General features: G+C 50.0%; 2 protein-coding genes across 7 annotated transcripts in view; one reads left to right on the top strand and one right to left on the bottom strand.

The window, feature by feature from the left end:
- Window positions 1-14,576, bottom strand: part of TPX2 (TPX2 microtubule nucleation factor) — a 59,486-nt gene extending 44,910 nt beyond the window's left edge. For 2 of the 4 annotated variants that reach the window (XM_058679370.1, XM_058679367.1), the window contains exon 1: window positions 4,184-4,338. The gene's annotated coding sequence lies outside the window, so the exon portion shown is untranslated. Of the gene's footprint in view, window positions 1-4,183; window positions 4,339-14,559 lie in introns of those variants that run through there. The other 2 variants (XM_058679368.1, XM_058679369.1) reach the window with 2 other exon arrangements.
- A 303-nt stretch (window positions 14,577-14,879) lies between these two features.
- The window catches only part of BCL2L1 (BCL2 like 1), a 60,388-nt gene continuing 52,106 nt past the window's right edge, over window positions 14,880-23,161 (top strand). The window contains exons 1-2 of one of the 3 annotated variants that reach the window (XM_058679384.1): window positions 14,880-14,995; window positions 16,433-17,108. In XM_058679384.1, coding sequence (XP_058535367.1) covers window positions 16,545-17,108 — 564 coding nt within the window. In that variant the 5' untranslated portion in view covers window positions 14,880-14,995; window positions 16,433-16,544. Of the gene's footprint in view, window positions 14,996-15,134; window positions 16,134-16,414; window positions 17,109-23,161 lie in introns of those variants that run through there. The other 2 variants (XM_058679385.1, XM_058679383.1) reach the window with 2 other exon arrangements.

Raw genomic sequence — 23,161 nt, forward strand, 5'->3', positions numbered from 1 at the left:
ATATGGGATCACGGGGCTTTCAAGGCGAGGACTTAAGACGCTAGGCCACGCCGCCGGGCCCAAGATTTTTTTTTTTTTAATTGGAAAGTCAGTTACACAGAGAGGAGGAGAGACAGAGAGGAAGATCTTCTATCTGATGATTCACTCCCAAGTGACCGCACTGGCCAGAACTGCGCCGATCCGAAGCCAGGATCCAGGAACTTCCTCCTGGTCTCCCATACGGGTGCAGGGTCCCAAGGCTTTGGGCCGTCCTCAACTGCTTTCCCAGGCCACAAGCAGGGAGCTGTTTGGGAAGTGGAGCTGCCGGGATTAGAACCGATGCCCATATGGGATCCCAGTGCATTCAAGCCGCTAGGCCACCACGCAGGGTCCTCCCCCTCTCTTTCTAACTGTACGTTTCAAATAAGTAAGATATATACAAAATGAACACTTGTCATGTCCTAAAGTGTTCTGCTACCCCAATAGTAGGAAGCTAAGAGTCTGTAAGGGTACATGGCTATGAGGTAACAACCCTACTCGAATGACGATCATTTCTGACTTGTAGAAATGGTGCCCTCAAAAAGTATCTGCTTTGGAAAATACACACAAACAAGAACCCAAAAATTTACTAAAAATGTTTACCAAAGTGGCAATGGGGAGATGTGCAGATGGTGACAAGCCTAAAGGAAGATTTTTCTCACTGTAATTTTTTGTTATTTGATTTTCTACTATATGAATATATTATCTATTTTAAGAACATGTATTTTTTGGTCTATGTGAATATATGCTACTCAGTGGGTGTGTAAACCAACATAATCTCCACATGCCACACCTGGCATCATGTATCCAAAGTCTTTTTTTTTTTTAAGATTTATTTATTTTTATTGGAAAGGCGGATACACAAAGAGGAGGAGAGACAAAGAGGAAGATCTTCCGTCTTCCCAAGTGACTGCCATGGCTGGAGCTGAGCCAATCTGAAGCCAGGATCCAGGAGCTCTTCTGGGTCTCCCACGTGGGTGCTGGGTCCCAAGGATTTGGGTTGTCCCCAACTGTTGTCCCAGGCCACAAAGCAGGGAGCTGAATGGGAAGCAGGGCTGCCGGGATAAGAACCGGCAACCATACGGGATTCTGGTGCATGCAAGGTGAGGACTTTAACAGCTACGCTATCACAACAGGCCCAATCCAAAGTCTTTTAAAAACATGCATTCTAGGGGCCCGGCAGTGTGGCCTAGCGGCTCAAGTCCTTGCCTTGAACGCTCCGGGATCCCATATGGGCGCCGGTTCTAATCCCGGCAGCTCCACTTCCCATCCAGCTCCCTGCTTGTGGCTTGGGAAAGCAGTCAAAGACGGCCCAATGCATTGGGACCCTGCACCCGTGTGGGAGACCTGGAAGAGGTTCCTGGTTCCCAACTTCGGATCGGCACAGCACGGGTCATTGCGCTCACTTGGGGAGTGAATCATCGGATAGAAGATCTTCCTCTTTGTCTCTCCTCCTCTCTGTATATCTTACTTTGTAAAAATCAATACAAAGCCATTCATTTAAACAAACAAACAAAAAAAAACATGCATTCTGGAACCCGGCACAACGGCTCAGTGGCTAAATCCACCCTTTGCAAGAACCAGGATCCCATATGGGCACCACTCCAGGCTGCTCCACTTCCCTTCCAGCTCCATTTTTGTGGCCTGGGAAGGCATTCGAGGACAGCACAAAGCCTTAGGACCCTGCACCCGTGTGGAAGCCCCTGGCTTCTCAGCCTTTTGGCTAAGACCAAGTGCAGAACGGCTTAGCTCCAGCCACTTGACCCCCTGGAGAGTAAACCAGAAGACAGATCTTTCTAGCTCCTTCTCTCTGTATATCTGCCTTTCCAAAAAAAAATAAATCTTTAAAAAAAAAGTTGTCTGAACACTCACAATGTTGCTGTATTAATCCCCCCCCACTCCTTCACAGAACAGTCTGACCTGTGGCTTAAATCATCCAAGATTGGGCCTGGCGCGATAGCATAGTGGTTAAACCATCGGATGGAAGATCTTCCTCTCTGTCTCTCTTCCTCTCTGTATACCTGCCTTTCTAATAAAACTAAATAAATCTTCAACAAATAATCATCCATGATTTGGCTCAATGTTGTCACACAAACTTTTATCTCTTTTCTAAAATCGTGACGTCTAACAGATAGCTCTTATCAAGCAGCAGCAGAATGTCACCGGACAGACTGGGGTTCTGCAGTAAAAGGATTCCCCAGGACCAGGAAGAGGCAGCCAAGGCCTAGGCCAGCCTTGCTAGGCAGTGCAGGGCAACCCCGAGCGCCCAGCAGCAGAGCTCCCCGCAGGCCAGGCCTCTGCAGGGACCACTACTGCAGGCCCAAGCTTTGCTTCCTCTATAAAGTGCATATCACCATGTCCTGGTTTCTGACCTGACTCCCATCCTCCCAACGCCTGCAATTCAGAAACACTGACACCCAGGGGTGGTAGTGAGTACTTCTAGTCAAACATCAAAACAATAGGCTCACTACAAATATAAACTTCTCTCATCCTCTTCTACTGGAAAAAAAAAGTATAATACTATTTCTTTTAAGTTTCCAAAGTAACCTACTGCATTTAATGTTATACCTTTCTTGTTAATATTTAACAATGTCTTTCTCTTTTATCAAATTTCCTTATGCAAACAAGAACAGAATCTCACTCCACTTCTCCTTCCTTTTTTCTGCAGGCTCTGGAGCTGCTGATCTCCACAGGCTACCTTGGCGCTTGACTCTCCGGGCCGCTAATTCTTGCTCCCTAACACCGCCATCCACAGCAAGGAGAACCAGGTCGGTCCCAGAGTCTTTAGATCCCTCCTGCTTTCTTGCACGGCAATTCCAAAACAAAAATAAGGAGATCCGGAAAAGGAAACGAAACAAGCCTACGGGGACACAGCACACAGCTTTCCCCACTGCCTGAACAATCCCTGCTCCTAGACAAACTTAATTACAACTGCAGGAGAATCAACTTTATCCAGGTTGGAAAACAGATTTCAGCATAAGGCTGGACAAAATAAGCCTATTTAAGTAATTTTGAACTAAAAAAAAAAACAAAACTGAATACTTTCCAGTTTTCCAGACCTGCCATTTTGTAGTCAATTTAGATAGTGCTACTACTCGCGACTGTTTTAGACCCTGTCTAATCCAACTCCGCTGTTCTCCAGGCCAGTACGCCTCCCTGCTCCGCACAAAGCGACCCCCGATTTCCATCACCTCTGAACTGCCAAAGCACAACGCAGGTGCCGCCTTGTCATGTTCTGCGTGGCACTGTCCATTTAAATCCGTGTTTTGGTTCCCCAGAGCATATCTGGATGCCCAACAAGTATTCCACATCAGTCTGAGTCCACCGGAGACCCTCAAAGGTCCATTCACTGGCTAACTGAAAACCAAACAGAAACAGAACCAACCGAGAACATTCAAGTCGGATTCGGGGGGGCGGTCTGGCAGTTGGCATCATCCACTCAGCCCCCAGTACAGAACGTACTCACTAGCACTGTCCTGTTTCTGACGACACCTGACGAGCAAAGCAAAACTTCAAGGACGGACACAAGTGAAAATGCACCAGGGAACACAACCGCGATATCGGAAAGAAAAAAAAAAAAAAAAAAAAAAACGCTCTTCTTGCCTCGGCAGGAATGCGCGTGAGAAAAGGAAGCAACCGAGCCAGCAAACTGGGATCCAGCCATGCTAGAGGCCGCGGCTTCCCTTCTCCCTGCAGTCTACAAACGTTCTAAGCAAGGAAGTCAGAAAGGCAATCATGTCAAGCGATTCCATACAAAAAAACAAAAACAAAAAAAGAAACAGGGGAGAACCAGACAAAAAATACAGCCATTTTCAACTCCAAGAGGAATCAAAGCCTCCCTCCATTATGTTCCTCGCCATCTAATTAATCTATCTCACATGCTTTCTGAAATGCAGCTGTGAACACATCCTGCTCCACGCAAACACCCCGCTTCTCTGGACGCGGGGGCTCGCGGTAACCACCGCGCCTGCCTCGCCGTGGAAGGGAATGCGGAACCGGGCAGGACAACCTCCCGCTTCTCGTCCTCCATTCCCGACAGACGCGGCGGCCCTAAGCCCCGCTCCCGCCCCGCCGAGCTCCGCACCGTGACCGCCTGGCACGCGAGGCCATCTCCAGCAGTCCCGACACCGCGGGAGCCCCAGCCCCGGCTCCTCCCGCTTCTCACCTTAGCTCAGCTCGCCGGGAGTCGCGTCGGCACCGCCGCCCCAGCTCCCGCAAGCCCGCCGCGGGCCTCGTACCGTTGAAAAATTTGAACCCGGGCACCCTAGACGAATACACCAATCACAGCCTTAGGAGCCGACCGTCTCCGCGTCCCGATTGGTCCTCAAGGGCGCAGGCGGAAGTCTGGAGGAGGGACAAAACCAAAATCGCCCTGGGGCCTCCTGGGAAATGTAGTCTCGTGGGCCAACATCACACCGCCTGGGAATAACTATGATAGAGTACGTTACTACAAAGCCCGGAACCCTCTGCTCCTCCAACCCCATCTGGGGAAGGTGGTACCCACCGTGGAGGTGGCGGGTCCGCAGATATGACACCCCAGCTTGCACCCACCTAGGAAGCTCTGCAGAGTTTACGTGAAAAGAAAACTCTAAAAGTTATTCTCGCCATCGTTTGTTGTACCTTGAATATTTCTTCGTCTCAGTGGGCGTTTCCTACATACAGAGTAGACTCGCCCCCAGCTTTAAGGAGTCCAACCCCTCCGCAGTCCTGACCCTAGGCCTAACCAGCCCCACCGCGCGAGGCACTGGGCGGTTCTCCTTTAGTCCCTTCTGCATCCCTGCTCTCATTTCCATAGAAAAAAAGCTAACAGGGCACAGAGCGGCAACCTAGATGCTAAAGGTTCCTATCCCGGCTGCCTTACTTCCCATCCAGCTCCATGCCTGTGGCCTGGGAAAGCAGTCGAGGATGGCCCAAAGCCTTGGGACCCTGTACCCGCGTGGGGGACCTGGAGGAAGTTCCTGGATCCTGGCTTTGGATCGGCGCATCTCTGGCCATTGCGGTCAGACGGAAGATCTTCCTCTCTGTCTCTCCTCCTCTCTGTATATCTGCCTTTCCAATAAAAATAAATCTTTTTTTAAAAAATTACTGTGTAATAGAGACTATCATATCCAGATGTAAAGATACAATACAGTATACATCTCTATTTCCAAATCAAAGACGGACTCCTTATGAAACTGTTAAATATATCTTGACAACGGGATGCCACTGCCTGTTCCCATAGTGTCAGGATACACTTAAATGGCAGAATGCTGGACTTACGAGTACTTATGAAGGACTATACTATTGTAATAATATAGGGGGGAAGTCAGTGGGCGGGGAGGGAATTTGGGGATGGGGTAAGGGAAATGCCAGAGCCTTTGCAATTGTATATCATAAAATTTTTGAAAAAGCAAAAAAAGAATAATAATCCTTATGATCCACATCCAGAATTAACTATTTCACACTTTAATATTTTTAATTCCCACAATTTTATTTTTATCACTCAAAATATATGTAGAAACATATGATTAAAATAGGACCTCTCTCAAATACTATTTTTAAAAAAGAGAGAGAACAAAGACTGCAGCAAGTTAAAATCTTTAAAATCACCAAGTATGGAAGACAGACTTTCAGCGATGAATGTCTTGCTGTTGAACACAGCATCAATATGCAATTAGAAAAAACAGCAAGATACCCATTTATAATAGACAAAGAATTGCCAAGCTGCCAGACTTCAGGTTCACGCCTTTAAGGGAAAAAATTAAAATGGTAAAACATCATTGAGTTACTTACACAAGGTTGTATTCCTCACTGACGGGTGAAGAGATAATGTACAGATGTTGATTCTCCAGATTAGAAGTTGGGGATGATGCCAATGAAAACCCAATCAGTGTTGTCATAGAACTTCCCAAGCTGATTCTCAAATTCACATGCACAAAATAAAAAAAATAAAAAAAAATAAGAAAAAATTTTTAAAAAGCAGAAAAAAATTCACATGCACGAGGAAAAGCACAAGAAGTATCATTTGAATTTTTTTTCTTTTAAATTATTTTATTTTTCTAAGCTAAAAGGAAATTTACACACTGAAATCTCAGAAGACTTTGGGCATGCACATTAACCTTGGAAGAGGTTCTTCTCCATGTCTCTCTTCTTTTCCATAGGAATTTCCCCAAACATTTAAAACCCATAGTTTTTTACTGTATTTACAGCCTAAACCATAGCAATCCATGATTATGTCATTTTACACTGTAAAAAATCGTCAAAAAATAGTGGTACAATAGAACAAAAAATCGGCAAGTAAATTTCATTTTAATATATTCATATAATTTAGTCCTTCTCCAAATCAAACTAATGTAAAACAGACAGAATCCTGTTTAACACTCTCCAATCAACTTCCAACAAGATTCATTTGAATTTTTAAAAATAAGTGCAGGTGGGGCCCAGAATGGTAGCTTAGTGGCTAAAGTCCTCGCCTTGAATGCCCTGGGATCCCATATGGGCACCGTTTCTAATCCTGGCAACTCTGCTTCCCATCCAGCTCCCTGCTTGTGGCCTGGGAAAGCAGTCAAAGACGGCCCAAACCCTTGGGACCCTGCACTTGTGTGGGAAACCTGGAAGAAGTTCCTGGCTCCTGGCTTCGGATCGACATAGCACTGGCTGTTGCGGTCACTTGAGGAGTGAATCATCAGATGGAAGATCTTCCACTCTGTCTCTCCTCCTGTCTCTATATTTGACTTCGCAATAAAAATAAAATAAATCTTTTTTTTTTTTTAAAGATTTATTCATTGTATTACAGCCAGATATACACAGAGGAGGAGAGACAGAGAGGAAGATCTTCCGTCCGATGATTCACTCCCCAAGTGAGCTGCAACGGGCCGATGCGCGCCGATCCGAAGCCAGGAACCAGGAACCTCTTCCGGGTCTCCCACGTGGGTGCAGTGTCCCAATGCATTGGGCTGTCCTCAACTGCTTTCCCAGGCCACAAGCAGGGAGCTGGATGGGAAGTGGAGCTGCCGGGATTAGAACCGGCGCCCATATGGGATCCTGGGGCTTTCAAGGTGAGGACTTTAGCCACTAGGCCACGCCGCCGGGCCCAAAAATAAAATAAATCTTAAAAAAAAAAATGATGCTTGAACTTCCTTCAACAGTAAGCATCTTGGTATAGCAAATTAAGCTGCCACTCGAGGTGACCACATCCCACACCTGCGTGCCTGGGCGGCCCTCCTGGATGCTCAGGCTCCAGTCCATATCCCTGATAATGTGCGTCCTGGGAGGCAGCAGGCAACATCTTGCCACTCCCCTGGGAGGTCTAACTTGAGCTCCAGGCTCCTGGCTTCAAGCTGCCTTGGCCCTGGCTGCTCTGAGCATTTTAGAAAGTGAACGTCTCTATATTTCAAATATCAATCAAATCATTCATTCATATGGGGGAGGATTCTGTGGTGGGAAATGGGCAGGTGTTTAGATGAAGAAAATGAACCACAAGTTCACAGTTACTGAAGCTGCTTCAGGTTCATGATACATAAACACACTTTTGAATGTGTTTGAAATTTTCCACAATGAAGATTTTTTAAACTGCTATCTCTTAAGATTTTATTTATTTTTATTGCAATGTCAACTATATAAAGGAGGAGGAGAGACAAAGAGGAAGATCTTCCGTCCACTGATTCACTCCCTAAGTGATCGCAATAGCCGGTGCTACGCCAATCTGAAGCCAGGAGCCAGGAACTTCCTCCAGGTCTCCCACACAAGTGCAGGGTCCCAAGGCTTTGGGCCATCCTCCACTGCCTTCCCGGGCCACAAGCAGAAAGCTAGCTGGGAAGTGGTGCTGCCAGGATTAGAACTGGCGCCCATATGGGATCCTGGCGCATTCAAGGCAAGGACTTATGCCGCTAGCCACACCGCCGGGCCCTCTTTTTTTGTTAATACTTATTTATTCTTATTGGAAATGCATATTACAGAGAGAAGAAGAGACAGAAAAATGTTCCATCCTCTGGTTCACTCCCATGTGGCCACAAATGGTTGGAGCTAAGCTGATCCGAAGTTAGGAGCCAGGAGCTTCTTCCAATTTTCCCACACAGGAGCAGGGTCCCAAGGGTTTGGGCCTTCCTTGACTGCTTTCCCAGGCCACAAGCAGGGAGCTGGATGGGAAGTAGAGAAGCTAGAACATAAACTGGTGCCCATATGGGATCCCAGTGCTTGCAAGGTGAGGACTTTAACCACTAGGTTACCACGCTAGGCCCAGGGTAGTATTCTTTAACAGAATTCTACTACATGCTGCTATCTATGAATCAGAAACCTTATGCTTTGTTAAAGGATTCAGAGCTTGGAAGCAAACCAGGCATTCCAGTAGGGGATACAGACGTCTCGACAAGCATCCTAACCACAACGCAAACCCCCACCCCTACGTATTTTTTCATTTCTCCTTTAGAACGTAATGCTCTCTATGGCAGCCAGATGGTCAGGTGGTGAAGGCACCCCGGTTGGATCCTCAGTTCCTGCATCCGATTCTTTCCTCCTGGTGATGCATATGGTGGGAGGCAGCAGGGATCATGGCACAAGGAGCCAGGTCCCTGCCACGCACCTGGGGGACCTGGCTTGAGTTCCTGCTGCCCGGCTTTGACCTGGCCTGGTCCTGCGAGAGCAGGCATTTGTGAACCAATACATGAGAGAGCCAGTACTCTATGATTGTCTCAATAATAAAGGAATAAATAAAAATTTTGAAAGTGATAATTTCTCATTTTTAATATTTGAAAATACAGAAACAATGAAGAAAAAAATAGTCATAATTCATCCACTGGAGTGGGAACATTTCTAGTACTGGGAGTTCAGTACGCCTGTATCTCCTAGTCTTTCTAAAATTGATTTTTTTTTCCTCATAAGAAACAAATCTGTGTGTGTATTTTATTATGTTTTTAAGATATATTCAAGATATAAATGATGAAGCCAAAAATCTCTGTACATACAAGTATAATTCAATTTCATAAGTACATCTGTATTAGAGAGAGCTTCCATCTGCTGGTTCACTCCCCAAATGACCACACAGCCAGGGCTGGGCCAGACTAAAGCCAGGAGCCAAGAGCTTCTTCCAGGTCTCCCACGTGCTGCAGGTGAGCTGTCTCCCGCTGCTTTCCCAGTTGTGTTAGCAGGGAGCCAGATCGAAGTGGGGCAGCTGGGACTCAAGTTAGTGCCCATATGGGATGCCAGCACTATTCATAGTGGCTTGACTGGCTCTGCTAAAGCACTGCCCCACGTTTCCAGGGTTTGGTAAACTATCTACAGCAGCAAACCACATTCAGAGGAACACCTCAAAGCATCTATTCCAGAATAAGGTGTGAGCAGGGCAGAAGGATACAGGGTTTCTGCACCCTAACTGTGACATCACCCTTCAAAACTCCACAGAAGCTCCCCGAACCCACGCCTCCGGGTTCTGACAGGAGCTTCACTCCACAGCTGTGGCTGAGCACGTGAACAGCCTGGCCTTCAGCCTGTGTCGGTCCCAACCCTCTCACTCAACCTTGGTCTCACCAGTGACCGGCAATTGTCATCCAACGACCGAGGGCTGCCGGCCATCTGTCAACTCCCCTTGGGAGTGTACAGGAGTATGAGAGTCCTGTGCCAGGTCATGGGGATGAAGACCAGATGTGTACTTTACAACAGCATGAGCCCAGGTCCACATGATAGCTGATTGACTGGCACCACAGTCAGACCCCGCTGATGACATACGCTGCACGTATGAATAACGCACGTATGAATAACTGTGACACCAAGGACTTCTGAAATGTCTGTCAGATGTATCCCAGCTTGTAAGTCTTCCCAGGGAACACAACAGGAAGTTCAGAAATCAACTGAATGCACGTGAGATGGGAGTTTCTGATCGGTATCTGACATTTCAGATTAGTAGGGGAAATATGAATAGGTTATCTGAGGAGAAAAAAATTGGATTTCTATCTTACACCAAAGTGAATTTATGGAGGAATAAGGCTTTAAATGTTAAATATGGGACCTGGCTAGGTGGCTCAATTGGCTAATCTTTGGTCTGCAAGCACTGGGATTCCATATGGGCACCAGTTCATGTTCCCACTGCTCCACTTCCCATCCAGCTCCATGCTTGTGGCCTGGGAAAGCAGGGGAGGACAGCCCAAGTCCTTGGGACCCTGCACCCATGTGGGAGACCCGGAAGAAGCTCCTGGCTCCTGGCTTCAGACTGGCTCAACTCTGGCCATTGCAGCCATTTGGGGAGTGAACCAGCAGAGGGAAGCGCTTCTCTCTGTCTCTCTTCTCTCTATAAATCTGACTTTCCAATAAAAATAAGTAAATCTTTTCTCTCTGTAAATCTGACCTTCCAAGAAAAATAAATCTTTTAAAATAAAATGCTAAGTAAGAAGATAGCAAAACTAGACAAAAAAGGAGAACTGTTTCTACAGTGTTGAGCCGGAGAAGTTCTTTCTTTGTATGACAGAGAAAGCAGGAGCCAGGGCCCAGCCTGTTGGTGCAGTGAGCTAGGCTCCCACAGACAGGAACGCAAGCCCGAGTCCAGGCTGCTCCACTTTTAATCCAGCTCCCTGATACTGTGCCTGGGCCCCTGCCACCTATGTGGGGACTCCTGAGGCTTCAGCCTGGCCCAGCCCAAGCCATTCTGGCCATTTGGTCAGTGAATCGGCGGATGGAAGATCCCCTTTCGTCTCCCCTCATGTCTCTCTAACTCTGACTCTCAGATAGCTAAATAATCAATCAATCAATCAACCTCTGCCAACAGCCTGCACAGTGCAGGAAGGCAGGGAACAGGCTCTCTCCTGCTTGACTGATGGGCAGATAAACGGGTACAACCGCTGGGCAAAGCCCTTCACCAACATTCATTAAAGAAAAAATGGAAACAAATTCTTCAACTCATTCCCCACTTGCAAGGATTTTTACTTGACAGATAAACTCCCAGGAACCCACCGTTACAGCACTGCGTGTAACAGCAAAGTGTCAGAAACCACCTGAAGGCTCACACGCAGAGGAAGGGCACAGCCTTATAAAATTGTGGACTAATTTAAAAAATTAAGTCAGCTTAAAACGTACAGCCCATTGGGGACAAAAACATAGTTATCGGGCTCAGCAGCGTGGCCTAGTGGCTAAGGTCCTCGCCTTGATCCCATATGGCTGCTGGTTCTAGTCCCGGCAGCTCCACTTCCTCTCTATCTCTCCTCCTCTCAGTATATCTAACCTTGTAATAAAAATAAAATAAATCTTTAAAAAAAAAAACAAAAACATAGTTATTGACCCACTGTAGAAACATTTGTATCTATATAAATATAAACACAAATACAGCTTTTGAATATACTGAACATGTTTAAAAGGCTACACAGCAAACAAGTCAAGAAGAATGACGCTGAGGGCCCAGCGCAGTAGCCCAGTGGTTAGACTACTTGCCTTGCATGCACCGGGATCCAATATGACCACCAGTTCTTGTCCCAGCTGCTCTACTTACCATCTAGCTTCCTGCTTGTGGCCTAGGAACGCAGTCAAGGATGACCCAAAGCCTTGGAACCCTGCACCTGTGTGGGAGACCTGGAGGAAATTCCTGGTTCCTGGCTCCAGATTGGCTCAGCTTTGGCCATTGTGGTCATTTGGGGAGTGAATCAGAAGATAGAAGAACTTTCTATCTTTCCTTCTCTCTGTAAATCTGATTTTCCAATTAAAAAAACAAATAAATCTTTAAAAGAAGCAGAGGAAGAGGAAGAAGAGGAAGAAAAAGAATGATTTCGGGACTGGTGTTGTGGTATAATGGGTTAAGCCACAGCCGGCAGCACCAGCATCCATATGGGCACCGATGAGTTCCAGCTGCTCCACTTCTGATCCAGCTCCCTGCTGAATGTACGGAAAGCAACAGCACATGTCCCAAGTACTTAGAACCCTGTCACTCACACAAAACTCCCGCCTTCAGTTTGGCCCAGCCCTGGACGTCCAGCCATTGTGGCCATTTGGGGAATGAACCAAGAATGGAAGATTTTCTCTATCTGTCTCTCTCTCTGTCTGTCCTTTCTTCACTCCACATAACCCTGACTTAAAAAAATAAAATATTTCGATCAGGACAATTAGACATTGAAAGTAGGATAGAAAAGCACTTCGTGTTTCATTCTATGTTCTTTTATATCTCACAATTTTCACTACTTCTGTATGTCTATTTTTTTGTAATTATTTTTTAATAATCTTACTTAGTTGATTAGGGAACAAAGTGTCAAGGGCTACAGGGTGAAAGTGGGTAATACCATTGTTTCCACATCAATATCATTTTACCCTGTATCTGCGGTCAGGGAAAAAAACAAAGGGAAAAGCCCCACCCAACCTCCCACCCATCCCAGATCCCCAACGGGAGGCACGCTCTGAGGGTCCTGCTCATACAGTTTTGATAGTTCTGTATGTCTATCTTATTTATAAATTTTTATTTATTTGAGAGGCCTGCAGAGACAGATAATACAGGTTCACTCCCTGTATGCACGCAGCAGCCAGGACAGGGTCGGCAGAGAGGCTAGGAGCTGGAAACTCAGGCCAGATCCCCATGTGGCTCGAAGGTTCATGCTAGCCAGCAGCTGAAGGCAGGAGCCAGAGGTGGGAATGAATCCAACACTCCGACATGGGACATTGGTGACTAAACCAGCATCTTCTTTTAAAAAAAGATTTTATTTATTTTTTATTGGAAAGTCAGATTTACAGAGAGAAGGAGAGTCAGAAAGATCTTCCGTCTACTGGTTTACTCCCCAAATGGCTGCAATGGCTGGAGCTGAGTTGATCTGAAACCAGGAGCCAGGACCTTTTTCCAGGTCTCCCACGCAGGTGCAGGGTCCTCTATTGCTTTTTCAATCCACAAGCAGGGAGCTGGATAGTAAGTGGAGCAGCTGGGATATGAACCGGCACCCATATGAGATCCTGATGCATTCAAGGTGAGGACTTTGGGTGAGGATCCACTTCTGATCCAACTCCTTGTTGGGAAGCCAGTGGAGGACAGCCCAAGTGCTTGGGGCCTTGCATCTATGCGGGAGACCTGGAAGAAGCTCCTGGTTTAGGAGCTGCCCGGTTCTGGCTATTATAACCACTTGGGGAGTGGTTATAATATGGAAGATTTCTTTCTCATCTAACTCCACCTTTCTTCCTTTTTTTTAAGATTTATTTTTATTGCAAAGTCAGATATATAGAGAGGAGAGACAGAGAGGGATGTTTTCCAGCCGATGATTCACCCCTCAAGTCACCGAAATAGCCAGAGATGTACTGATCCAGAGTCAGAAGCTCTTCCGGGTCTCCCATGTGGATGCAGGGTCCCAAGGCTTTGGGCTGCCTTCAACTGCTTTCCCAGGCCACCAGCAGGGAGCTGGGTAGAAAGCTCGGTTGCCGGGATTAGAACCGGCATCCACATGGCATCCCGGCGCGTTCAAGGCGAGGACTTTAGCCTCTAGGCCACTGCGCCGGGCCCTAACTCTGCCTTTCAAAGAAAAAATGAAATAAACATGTTTTTAGATTTATTTTTATTGTAAAGGCAGATTTCACAGGCAGAAGAAGAAGAGAGCGATCCTGCATTCACTAGTTCACTCCCCAAATTACCAGAACAGCTGGAGCTAGCCAGATCTGAAGCCAGGAGCTAGGAACTTCTTCCAAGTCTCCCATGCGGGTGCAGGGTCCCAAGAACTTGGACCATCCTCTACTGCTTTCATATGCCATAAGCAGGGAACTGGACTGGAAGTGGAGCAGCTGGGACATAAACCGGCACCCTTACGGGATGTTGGCACTTACAGGTTGACGATTAGCCTACTGAGCCACAGCGCTAGCCCCAAATAAAATAAATCTTTTTTAAAAAGTCCTAAATCGGGCCCGGCGGCGTGGCCTAGCAGCTGAAGTCCTCGCCTTGAAAGCCCCGGGATCCCATATGGGCGCCGGTTCTAATCCCGGCAGCTCCACTTCCCATCCAGCTCCCTGCTTGTGGCCTGGGAAAGCAGTTGAGGACAGCCAATGCCTTGGGACCCTGCACCCACGTGGGAAACCTGGAAGAGGTTCTTGGTTCCCGGCTTCGGATCGGCGCAGCACCGGCCGTTGTGGTCACTTGGGGAGTGAATCATCGGATGGAAGATCTTCCTCTCTGTCTCTCCTCCTCTCTGTATATCTGACTTTGTAATAAAATAAATAAATCTTTTTTTAAAAAAAGTCCTAAATCAAAAAGTAACTATTAAAATATATTTATTTATTTATTTGAAAGGAGACAGAGAGAGATTTTCCATTCACTGGTTCACACCTCAAATGGCCCCAAAAGCAGGGGGAAGGCCAGGCCAAAGTCAGGGGCCAGGAGCTTCCTTCAGATGTCTCAAGTGAGTGCCGGGGTCCAAGGACCTGAGCCATATCCGCTGCCTTCCCAGGTGCACTAGCAGGAAATGGATCGGAAGTGGAAAGGACAGAATGCCCAATAATAGTTGTTCACCTTTACACTGAGGGGAGGGTTGGCATGTGTCCTCTACCCCATCTTCCATTCGAGGAAATTGAGACCCACAGAATTTGAGAAACCTCCCCAACCGGCAGAACTGGAATCCTTACTGCTGAGTGGAATGCACTGCGCTGAGCCCCAACGCAACGCCTTGTCTGTGATGTCAACTGACAGATGTCAGGATGAACCGACAGGTGAACCACAAACGTTCCAGATTCTGTACGTCTTCGGTTTCTCCAGACCTGCCACCAGGGAGCGCTCTCGCCCAGGTCTCCACGTCTGTCACTCGAGGCGCGCACTCCCCGTGCGTCTCGGGCTCGCGCGCGCTGCCGCAGCACCGGAAGTGACTGAGCTTGCAAGTTCCCCCGGTCTCTTCGAGGGAAACTGAGGCCGGCTGGTTGGGGAAGAGACCGCGAAAGCCGCGTCAGCCAGGTAGGCCGGCCCGGGGTCCGCGCCACGGCACTCGGCAGCCAAGAACCCTCGAGTCTGGAAACCACCCGGCCGATGAAGGGGCATGTGGCCCCCCACGGCTCCTGGGGCTTGCAGGTGAGAGCGCCGCCTACTCTCTGTGTGACGGGCACGACGCCCAATGGGAACCTTCGCCGTCCCGCTTGCGTGCCGACTGGGCTCTCCGATTGGCTACGCCGGGGGAGGGCCGCCGGGCGCTGGACTCCTCCTTCCTGAAAGGTCTCGGGGGCGCCCCTGAGGGAGGGTGGTTGCCTAGCAACAGGGCGGTGGCTCGGCGGGTACCCGGCCTAGTTTAGCAGGAGAAGCCGCCAGGCCGCAGCCCACCCAACCGGGGCTCCCGAGTCGTGTAGCCCCCGGCCCTCCCGGGGGCTCCCAAAAGCCGCCTGGGGCCTATCCCTGGGAGAACGTGGTCTCAGCCGTGGAGGGGGCGGGGGACAGACAGGCCTCGACCCCTCTTTCCCCGACCCGAGGAGAGGCCCCAGCGCCTCCCCCTCACCCCGTCTTTGTGCAGGGCGCCGGCGGCCATTGTATCCGGGTGGGGAATGGAGGACCCGGCAATCCCCCCACCGCCAGCTTCTGGGCCTTTGGGGAATTCAAGGAAAATCAGCGGCGCTCGTAGGGGGTCTCCGGCCTTTAGCCTCCCGGAAAAGCCCGGGGGTGGCCTTCCCCAAGTCAGCTCGCAGAGCGGGGGCTGTTAAGTCCTATTCATGTCCCTCATCGAAACCTTGAGCCCCATTGAGAAGTCCCTTCAGGGTTTTGGGCTGGTACCTAAATAGAAGGGAATAGAAAAAAAAGATAAAAAAAAAAAGCCCCTTAAGCCTACACCAGCCACCTCCGGGAGAGTTCTCCGGACTCCCAGTAGGAGGCGGAGAGCCAAGGGGCGTGCAAGAGCGAGGGGGCTGGGCTCCCGGGTGGCTGGAGGCCGCGGGTGCGGAGCCGAGCGGCCGCCCCGGATCCCGGCGATGGAGGAGCAAGCCAGCCAGGGGACTGGTTCCTGAGCTTCGCAATTCCTGTGTTGCCTCCGGGGCTCCCAGCCTGCGGGGTCGCATGATCCCTCCGGCAGGAGCTGTTTGTTTTTGGTTCGCCAGCTGCCGCGAGGCCGGCTGAGTTACCGGCATCCCGGCCTGCCGCCACCTCCTCTCTCACGACCTATGATACAAAAGATCTTCCAGGGGGCTGCACCTGCCTGCTGTCGCCGGCTTACACAGAATTGAATGTAGGTGGTGCGGGGGCGACGAGGGGAACTGCGTGCGCATCGGGGTGACTTTCCGAGGAAGGCATTTCAGAGAAAAAGGGGTGGCTTGGGATAAAAATGGGCCGGCAGGGGAGGCGATGATTCAGTCTGCTCGTGCTTTCAATCTGACTTGGTTGAAGTCTGGTGGAACCTCCACCGGCACCTTTCTAGGTGCGGTGAAGGGCCGGATTCTGGTACCTGGAAGGGGGAATGAGATATCGGGGGGGTCATTGGTATACCTACGAATCTTATTTCCCCTGAAGCTCTTTCTCTCCCTTCAGAACCTCATCTTGGCTTTGGGTCTTAGAAGACAGTCCCTCCACAGAGACGAGACCCCGTGAGTAAGGAGGTGTTTTGGACAATGGACTGGTTGAGCCCATCCCTGTTATAAAAATGTCTCAGAGTAACCGGGAGCTGGTGGTTGACTTTCTCTCCTACAAGCTGTCACAGAAAGGATACAGCTGGAGCCAGTTTAGTGATGTGGACGACACCAGGACTGAGGCCCCAGAAGGGATTGAGCCAGAGATGGAGACCCCCAGCACCCTCAATGGCACCCCGGCCTGGCACCCAGCGGACAGCCCTGCACTGAATGGAGCTACGGGCCCCAGCAGCAGCTTGGATGCCCGGGAGGTGATCCCCATGTCAGCGGTGAAACAAGCTCTCAGAGAGGCAGGGGATGAATTTGAACTGAGGTACCGGCGGGCATTCAGCGATCTGACGTCCCAACTGCACATCACCCCAGGGACAGCGTATCAGAGCTTTGAGCAAGTCGTCAACGAACTCTTCCGTGATGGGGTCAACTGGGGTCGCATCGTGGCCTTTTTCTCCTTCGGCGGGGCACTGTGTGTGGAGAGCGTGGACAAGGAGATGCAGGTCTTAGTGAGTCGGATCGCGGCGTGGATGGCCACTTACCTGAACGACCACTTGGAGCCTTGGATCCAGGAGAACGGCGGCTGGGTAAGGACCACGCCCCTCGGTTCTCTCTGCTTTGGTCCCTGCGTCTTTGCCGGGCTGGGTGATTGTCAGAGACTCTGGTTATTAAGGTACCCCCCGTTTCAGCATCAGATGTGTAGTTCTTGAAGAAGCAGGCATCTTTGCTTCTGAGCACCCCATGACTCCTGATCATCTGAACTTCTTTTGCAATTTCTCTGGGAAACGGCCTATGTGTTTGGCCCCAGAAGCCTGTGAGAGTGGGGAGCAAGTCTGACACTACCTCTTGTCCTGAAGCAGTGGTCCTCCATGTCAGAGCATGCCAAATGTGATGTCTGTGGGAGGTGATGTGTGCCAGGGAGCCGCTGGCCCCCTAGCCTTTCTCTCCCAGGGCTCTCACACCTGCGCTGGGTTTCCTTCCCTTTGCTTGCACTTTTCCTGACATGGCCAGGATGGAGGTCCCACTGGCTTGGAGAGTTCAGAATTTGTCTGATTTGAGGTCAGTGCAGGCTGTGCCAGCCATGTATGTGCTGTGTCCCCTGCAATGGGTTCTCCCCAAGGCTCGTGACTTTCTGCATGGTTGGCCTGTTTGTGAGGTTCTTGCTGTGTTCCACATTCAAGCCCAGGACTGCACCTCTCACACCTCAGCCTGTGGAGGGAGGTGGGGGAGCTCTGACCGTTTTAGCCTCTTAGTGGTCCAGCACTGTCTGTTGGCAGAGCGTGGAGCTCGACCGTGGGCCTCTGTGTGGGACAGGCATCCTTGGTGACAGGCTTAGGGCCCTCTCTCCTGATTAGCTGTGTGACCTTGGACATGATAGCCTACCTTCTGGAGCCTTAGGTTCTTCCACTAAAAAAAAAAAAAAAAAAAAAAAAAATGGACAGGCCCGCCTTGCCTGGTATTTTGCCAAGTGGGAAGGTAACATGAGTGCTATGAGGACACCTTGTGTGTGTGGCGGGGTAGCAGTGGCTCACCCTTCCCTGAGTCACCGTGAGGTCATGGAGTACCTTTCTTTACCAGTGGGCACCCCTCTTTAGCAAACCTGGTCCTAGATCCTTGCCCGTCTCCCCAGCTAAGGGAGGTGCAGAACTTAGGTGTCCTGAAACCTTCCCAGAATCCACAGGCTGTGGAGAATAAAACACGTAATGGAGAATACAGCACATACTGACCAGCTCAGGTGGAAGAAGGGGCCTTGGCACCACGCACCTAGGAATTCCAGGAATGCAATTGTCTGTAGGCTGGGCTTGGGGCGTGGCAGGCACTTCCTGAGACCCACCCCTGTCTCTGGGTTTCCCTTTGCAACTTCATTAGCTGTGGTCTCTTTGCACATGGCCAGGGGGTCAAGTCACTGGGTGCTTGGGGTGGGGCTGACTGGTGGGGAAAGGTGGGAGGCCTCCTGGAGCTGGGGTGAAGGCCTGTAGGACTTGAAAAGCCTTTCTGTAAATGAACTCCCTGGGAGATAAATGATTAAACAGTTCCTGTGGGGTTTTTGTGTTCTGACCTCTGCTAGTCCTGCCTGCTTTGATTCTCTTTGGGAGGTGGGGGTAAATATTTGCTCAGCTGATTACAGGAGGGTCAGGATTCCAGCGCTTCAGACACCCGTGGGCATCTCCCTGCAGGGAATGGGCGAACGGCCACCCTCCTGCCCGACTGCTGTCCTCTGGCCAGTGGTCCAAGCCAGGTGAGTTGCTGCTGACTGTAAACAAAGGCCGCCTGGGAGAGGTAGCTGGTCAGCCAGTGTGGCCCAACCTGGCCATGAACAAGGCCTGAAACCCAGCAGGCCTGGGCTGCTCCATGAGCGCGCCCCTGGATTCAAATTCTATCCTACATCTCTTTGCGGGAAGAATTTCAGAATCCATTGGCTAGCCTACCGCTCACAGGTCACTTCCTCCTGGGGAATCACAGAGGATGTGTGTGGAAGAGCTAAATTATGTCAGAGCCATTCCTGGGCCTGTGTTCTTCTCCTGAGGCCAGGTGAGACGGAGCCAGCTGAGGTAGGGTGTTAGTTCGCCTGCAGTGGCTGGTCAACCTGGAGGAGGCAGCCTGGATCTCCTCGGGTGGAGGAGTCGTGGGCTGTTCTGCCCAGGGATGTTGTCTAAGTTTAGCCTCCTCACAGGAAAGGGGAAGGAAATGAGCCTTTACAGAGGACCTCACATATAGCATTGTGTTAGATTCTTTACTGGAGCTCCAAGTTCCCTGAGCGCTTACTGTGGAGCAGGCAGGGTGCTGGGTGCTGCCACAGCCAGCCGTGGTACCTTCCTTTGTAGAAATGGCATGCTGTTTTCTCTCTTGCACACAGTGACCTTCCAACGTGGCTGGTTTTACACGCAGTTTACACATGAAGCACCTAGTCACAAGTAACAGACCTCAGGGTGTTTCTCAGCCAGTTGAAGGCCTGAGAATTGATACTGAAGTTGGCCTAGCTCTAAAGCCTCAGTCCTTAATGTCAGTATGGGTTATCCGGGGAGTTAACAAAGTGATCTAGACACATTGGCAGGGGAAGCCAAAGCTGCCATCGGGCCAAGCAAAACATACCTGCAAAGGTACTCACAGTGCGCTGTGACCTTAGCATTGTCCAAGAGGCTGTGTGGGAAGCCACTGCCTTTGTCTTCTTCCCCAGCAGGTTCTGAAAGGCATGTGGCTAACCGCACTGGGAAAACTCAGAAATGACAGGTGTCAAGTGGGCATCAGGCCTGGGGCCAATCACAGTGGGCTGCTTGTGAAGTTTTTCATGGTGAGAACCTGTGCAGGCCCTGCCAGTAGGAAACAGAATGGCGTGCTTGCGTGTGCAAAGAGGTGGCCTGTTCCAAGGAGGTCTCCTTAATTGCCAGGTGATACTCCCCAGGCTGGAATTCCAGACACCACCTGACTGGAGTCACCTGCTGGACGGATGAACCTGTTTGTCTCTCCCACCTGTAAAATGGAATAATGGCAGCCAGCTCCCTAGCTTGACTCTAGTAAAGGATATGGAACAAAAGCCCTTCCCCTGCATTAATTGTAGGGTGGAAGCTCTTGTTGAATGAATGGGCTTCCCCCCTCAGGGACTGAACTTCACCTGCTGCGCTGTGGTACCATGCCCCTCTCCCCCAGTCACTGCTAAGGAGACCAGGCCCATCCGGGGATGCTCAGAGTCTGTGTTTGTGACCTTCTCTGAAGGGACTATCTCTGGGGCTTCCCAGTGGGAATGTGGGTGAGAACCAGTGGGCCTGGTCACTTTGGTCTGGCTAGCCCTCGAGAAACCTGTGGCCGAGAACCATGGAGCCAGCGTGGGAGGGGAGCGCCCCGGCAGGTGGCTGCCTGGCTGGCTCCGCATCTTCTGGCTCACCCGGGCTCTTCTTGCCCCAGCTGGTGTCTTCTGCACCCACGTCTGCTTGGGTAAAATGCCTTAGCTCCCTGTGCAGATACTGGCTAGTCTGTGGTTTTTTTTTTGTGGGGGAAACCCTATCAGAAACCCCAAAAGTGGAAATTTTGAGTAATCTCATTCAGGTCCCAGAATGAGGTAGCAGTGAGTGTCTTGGGGCTCCCCCTCGGAACACCCACTTCTGCGTGTGCATGTTAGGTCGTTCTGAAAACTTTGGTCGCCCTCACAGGGCTTTCCAGACTTCCTGGGAATAGCGTCCCCAGGAGCCCCAAGAAGCGCTTCAGTTTCTGGTTCAGAATTACCCAGGTGGTTTTTCAGGGGGTCCCTAGGGAGTCTGCAGGGTTTTCTTTGACTTTGTGGAGTGGCAGTCACCAGAGTTGGGGGGGGCGGGGGAGGCTGTGTAGAGCAGCTGCTGTCAGCTGCCCCTTCTCTCAGCAGGTACCTGTCCTGGGGTCTCTCCTCTGTGCCCGATCCCGCTGCGTCGTTTTGCACCCTACCCTCCCGCGTGGGGCCTGCCTTCAGCAGGTGGTTGTGTGTGTGGGTTTAGCGGGGATAGGTTGAGGGATCACTCCCACTGAGTCGCTCTTCCAAGGAAGTGTAATCATCTTGCTACTAATTAGAGCAGGACCTCCCCCTACTTCCCACCCCAACCTCTAACCGACTTCTGGGGTCCTCCCTAAGGACCCTCTCTTTCTTTGGAGGAACGTTTTCTCTTTGGCGTTTTTGTGGGGAGCAGCCTGTCCTCCTAGGCCCAGGGGCAGATCCCTATCCAGCGCCCTCACTGGGTCTTTAGTTTAGCCGGGGAAGAGAAGATCCAGAGGGGTGTGATCAGCAGCTTCCAATGTCCGAAGGAAAAAAGACTTCAAACAAGCCCTTTTATGTCCCTGTGGTACCCTGCAAAACTTGAAAAATGCAAACAACAGTGGGAGCGTTTGACTGAGTGCAGACAAGACAGGCTAATTGATCTAGCCTCTCAGGTTTTGGAGCTTCCTGAGGGTGGAGGCTGTGTCTTGTCTGTGCTTGTTTCCTGAGCAGAGGTCTCAGGCATCGCAGGTACTTAAGGAGAAAGCTGCCCACTAAGTTTCTGAAGAAACAGGCCAGCTCTTGAGGCCAACATGGTGGCATGGCAGGTTAAGCAGCCACTTGGGATACCTGCAACCCAGTATCCTGTAACAGAAGACCTGGGATCAAGTCCCACCTAGGGCCCAGGCAGCACTTGGCTCATCTTCTGTTGCTCTTTCATCAGGCACATTAGCAGGTAGCTGGATCAGAAATGGAGCCGCCAGGACTTGAATGAACTGGTGCACAGATGGGACGTTGACCTCTGTGCTTTTTTCAGAATTTTTTTTTGCACCAAAGTAAACTTAACCCTTTAAAAATGTTTGGTAATTAATTAATTAATTAATTTTACTGGGAGGGTAGAAAAAGACAAAGATTTTTCTGTCTGCTGGTTCATTCACCAAGTGTCTGCAGCAGCCCTAAGCCAGAGGCAGGAGCCAGAAATTCAGCTCTCCCATGTTAGTAGCAGAGACTAGGGCCATGGCTGCCGCCTCCCACGTTGTGCATTACAGGAAGCAAAGTCAGGGCTCAACATTGGGCACTCCAGTTTGGAATGCAGACATTCCAAGCATTGTCTGAACTGCTACACCAAATGCCTGCCCCATAAACCTACTTTTTAATTTCATTTTCGACAAATTTTTTTTTAGATTTATTTCTTTTTATTACAAAGTCAGATATACAGAGAGGAGGAGAGAGAGAGGAAGATCTTCCGTCCGATGTTTCACTCCCCAAGTGAGCCGCAATGGCCGGAACTGCGCCGATCCGAAGCCGGGTACCAGGAACTTCTTTCCAGATCTCCCACGCGGGTGCAGGATCCCTAAGTCGTGGGCCATCCTCGACTGCTTTCCGAGGCCACAAGCAGGGAGCTGGGAAGTGGAGCTGCCGAGATTAGAACCGATGCCCATATGGGATCCCGGGGCGTTCAAGGCGAGGACCTTAGCCGCTAGGCCACGCCGCCGGGCCCAACAAATTTTATTTTTTAAATATCTTGGTGTAGCAAGTGAAGCATGAATGCTATGAGGAAAATAAAACAGTTTGAGGCAGGCCAATACTGGCAGTGTGGGTGAAAGTGCTGCCTGCATTGCCAGCATCCAGCTGGGCTGCAGTTCCAGTCCCACCTGTTCTACTTTTGATCCAGCTCCCTACCAATGTGTTTGGGGAAGCAGCAGAAGATGACCTATAAACCTAGGGTCCCTTACATCAGAAAGGGAAACCTGGGTAAAGCTCTTGGCTTTAGTCTGGCCCAGCTCTGGTCTTTACGGCCATTGAGGGAGAAAACCAATAGATGAAAGAACTCTGTTCCCACTTCCTTCCCCCTGCCTCTGCCTGTCTACAACTCTGCCTTTCAAAACAAATAATCAAATCATTAAAAACAAGAAAACCAAGTTTGAGGCATAGGACATGTTTTGGAAGGGAGATGGGCACTGCCATTTTAAGAAGGATCAAAGGAAAGTGTACAGAAATGAAAAATGGCCTCCCTCCACTCTGCCAGGTTCTTTGGCTGGACTGTGAATTAAATTCACATAACAGTAACAGGAAGGAAATTTAAAAACCATGTCTGTCACCCGTGTACACAGGCGTCCCACAGATTATGAAGCTTACAGAAGAGTCAGATGACTGAAGCCTTACAGGGCATTGAGCTACAGAAGAGGAACGGGCCCT

Source organism: Ochotona princeps, chromosome 22 (assembly GCF_030435755.1).
Source record: "Ochotona princeps isolate mOchPri1 chromosome 22, mOchPri1.hap1, whole genome shotgun sequence".
Lineage (NCBI taxonomy): Eukaryota > Metazoa > Chordata > Mammalia > Lagomorpha > Ochotonidae > Ochotona > Ochotona princeps.